Source organism: Lepus europaeus, chromosome X (genome assembly GCF_033115175.1).
Source record: "Lepus europaeus isolate LE1 chromosome X, mLepTim1.pri, whole genome shotgun sequence".
Classification (NCBI taxonomy): domain Eukaryota; kingdom Metazoa; phylum Chordata; class Mammalia; order Lagomorpha; family Leporidae; genus Lepus; species Lepus europaeus.
In genome coordinates this window covers 43,482,489-43,485,773 of record NC_084850.1, presented here as the reverse complement: position 1 = coordinate 43,485,773, position 3,285 = coordinate 43,482,489, and the positions used below count along the sequence as shown (strand labels likewise).

The 3,285-nt window shown below is 58.5% G+C and overlaps 1 protein-coding gene across 2 annotated transcripts; it reads right to left on the bottom strand.

Moving 5' to 3' along the window:
• Positions 1–737: 737 nt before the first annotated feature.
• TCEAL2 (transcription elongation factor A like 2) lies at positions 738–1,929 on the bottom strand. Of its 2 annotated transcripts, none has more exons than XM_062183552.1 (2): positions 1,832–1,929; positions 738–1,483 (listed from the first exon to the last, which is right to left on the bottom strand). In XM_062183552.1, exon 2 carries the CDS (start codon positions 1,460–1,462, stop codon positions 860–862), a length of 603 nt encoding a protein of 200 aa, XP_062039536.1. In that variant the 5' UTR covers positions 1,463–1,483; positions 1,832–1,929; the 3' UTR covers positions 738–859. The 2 variants fall into 2 exon arrangements, with proteins under 2 accessions (XP_062039536.1, XP_062039535.1); XM_062183551.1 differs by having other exon boundaries at positions 738–1,488; positions 1,832–1,916.
• Positions 1,930–3,285: the final 1,356 nt, after the last annotated feature.

The following is a 3,285-nucleotide window of genomic DNA, read 5'->3' as shown; positions in this document are numbered from 1 at the left end:
AGGCTTTATCCACACTTCTTGTACTTGTCGCAGAGTGGGGCAGGGTTGGCTTGGCTCAGTGAGGACTCCAGTGACAGCAGCTGGGCTTCGTTACCTTGAGCACCCCAACCCATGAGCAGCACTGGAAGCCTTAGGAGGGCTCAAGACTCGGGAAGGGGCACAGTTCCCTGTGGACGTTATGCTACCCAGGGAAGGATAGTACCCACATTAAGTTTCCAGGATTTACTCCTCAGTACAGATGAGACAGACGCCAGTCCTCCTCCAAGTGTCCGCTGCGATCTTAGTTCTGCTGGTGCAGGGGAGACGGTAGAAACCAACTCAATACACCTTGCATACTTTAGCTCACCTTAATGCCAATTTGAGAAATGATAAAAGAAATGCATTTGTGATAATTGTGGATGATTCCTTCAGAGGTAATGTGTTCACCCTCACTGCACTCATAAGGTTCCTTTTCATTTTTTAAATTTTTCTGATTTTTTTATTATTTTGGAGGAGAAATGTGAACTGTATTCATTAGGAAAAAATAAACAGATGAGCAGAAACAAAGAAATGAAATCACTCAAAAGCTCATAATTCAGAAAATTAGTTAACCTTTTGGTGATCAAAACTTCCTATTTTTCCTATACTTGGATGTACTTTATAAACTTACGATTTTTCCAAAATAGATAAATTCTGTAGATGACATTATAAACTGCTTTATTTTTCCAAGAATCATCACATCTTTGCAATGCCCATGGGGTAAATTCCCTATTGAAACAGAGCGAGCACTGCACTTGAGTCAAAAAGCTACTGGTAACAGGCAGGGCATCTAAAGCCAAGCAGTAGCACAGGGTTAAAGGACGGGACCTAGCAAATCTTACTACACGTAAGGGATGTCTTCAATGTCCCTTCGCGGGGCCCTGCAGCCACCCCTGAATTCCCTTGGGCCCCTCGGGTAGAAGGGGTCCTGTAAATTTCTTTGCATCCACACGAAAGCTCCCAACTTCTGCTTGCATTTTCTCCTGTCATCCTCCACCTTAGCCATATTGTCAAATTCTCTGATCATGTCCTCATTGCTGAAATTCATATCGTGTATGGACTCTTTATACTCCTTGAGATACTGAGCCAGCCCCTTGTTGGTTTTTCTTTTGGCTTTCCTGGGTACGTCGTCCTCAGCCGGGCGCTTTGCTGCAGCCCTGGTTTCACTCTCTGGCTTGCCCGAGCTCTCTGACCTGCCTCCTCCCTCTTTTGCTTTTCCCTCTCTCCCTGGCTCTCCTCCTCCCTGGGCCTTTCCCTCATGCTCTGGCTTGTCCTTATCCCTCAGCCTGTCCTCATCTTCCGTCTTTCCCCCGTTCCCTAACGTGTCCTTGGCTTCCAGAGTAGAAGCTACTTCTGGCCTTCCCTCATCCTGCGGCTGTTCTTCGTCTGCCATCACGCCCTGGTTCGAAGGCGTTCCTCCATCTTCACTGCGGGCTGTTTCCATGTTGCGATGCCCCTCCTTGTCCTGTGCTGGGGGTAGGGGCGGAGGGGAGGAGACAGAGAGGACACGGGGGAGACTCAGGACGTGGGCACAGAGGCAGGTGCGCATCCGACTTCATCCCGCGCCCTGGGAGGGGGCCCCTCGCCTGGCCGGGCCTCCCGGTGCGCCGCCTGCACACCCCTCGCCCCGCACGCCTGAGCCAACCACGCAGTGGCAGGCGCTGCCACCTGCTCCACAGCGGCTCGGCGGGGCAGGGCGCCCGCGCGGTGGGGAGGAGGGCACAGGGGCGGCGGGCCCGCCTTCGGCCCAGGCCGTGGCCTGCGCGCCCGCGCCCCTGCGGGGTCCCCGCCCGAGCCTCCCCCTGCCGCTGACCTGCAGGGATTCCGGGCAGCTGCTCCTGGTCTCAGGCCTCCCGGGGCGCTGGCCACCGGCGACGCGCAGACCTGCGGACAGGCAGGGCACAGGGGCGGGGACTGCGCGCTCCGCGGACTCGCAGGGCCTCGGTCCTGGGCACGCTCCGGGCCTCCTCAGCCCACGCCCCCCTCCCCTGCTTCCCCCGCACCCCGGCCGCCATGTCTCTTCGGGCCTCGGGCAGCACGCCGGGATGCCCGGCCGGCTGCGTGCGGCGCCCGCGCCCCCTCCGCGGGAAGCAGCCTGCCCCTCCGCGCCCTCCTCGCCGAGGTCCGTGCGTCGTCAGAGGCGCAGAGGCTGCGGGGGGCTGTGGCCGGGGTGCCCGCGTTCCGCTGTCGCACTGCGGGGCGCCCCCTCCCCAGCCCGCTCTCAGCAGAGGGGGTCGAGAGGGCGGCTGCCCGCGCGGCCGGGCCCCCCGCCCGGGTCTGGGCCAGGGCGCCCTCCTCCCCCTGCCCCCGCGCCTCCGCAGCCAGGGCTCCCGCTGCCGTCACCTCCATCCCCGTCCCGGTGCGCGCCGGCGGCCGCCCCCACACTGACCTGCGGGCACGCGGGCCAGGCCTGCGCCTCCCGGGCCTTGCGCCGCTCGCCCGCCGCCCGGGCCGCTCAGGGAGCCGGTTCTGCGCGGGCGCCGGGACCGGACCGCACAGCAAGTGCACAAACTGGTGCCCAGGTTGGCGCCAGGCCCGTCACGTGACCGTCGCGTCACTGGAGCTCCCCCCCCCACCGCGCCCCCGACTTCCCCCTCCCCCGCCCACCTCAGCCCCACCCACCGTGCCTAATAGATTTGCGAAGAGAGAAGGTGTGTCGTCGAAAAAGAAGAGGGGCAGACTTCCTGGCCCCGGAGGTTTTTTACCTAGCGTACGTCACAGCAGCATCATTTGCCCATTACTACCAGGTGTGACTGCTGATCAGAGAGGGTGCTTACCTTTGCCAAGAGGCTCAGCTCCCGAATCCCACAGCCTGCTTTCTAGAAAAGCTCTGCCTGACTCTGGAGGACAGCCACGGTTCTTGCCACGAAGCTGAGCTGCTACCCTGAGTGGCACTATTCCCTGTGGTTCTCTCCAGGACCGCCTCTCTCCTCAGTCCATAGGCTGGATCCCCACTTAGTCATCTCATTCATTTCCCCATAAACAATGATGACTTCCAAATGTGTATTTGCAAACTTTTCCCTCCAGCCTCAGTGTCCCAGAGGGACCTCAGTCCATTTCTCTCAAACTGATTTCAACAACTTCCTTCTTGCTGTCTTCATTGGCCTCCCTCCAAACTCAAAACAGCCTCCAACATTACACCTACTTTTGTCCAGAGAGAGAATGTCAGCCAGCTAACTGGAAAGTATTAAACCGTGTCTGAATACAGACTTTGGATGCACATGTTCATCACCACCGTTGGTTGACAGCACATTCTTATTATTTTTA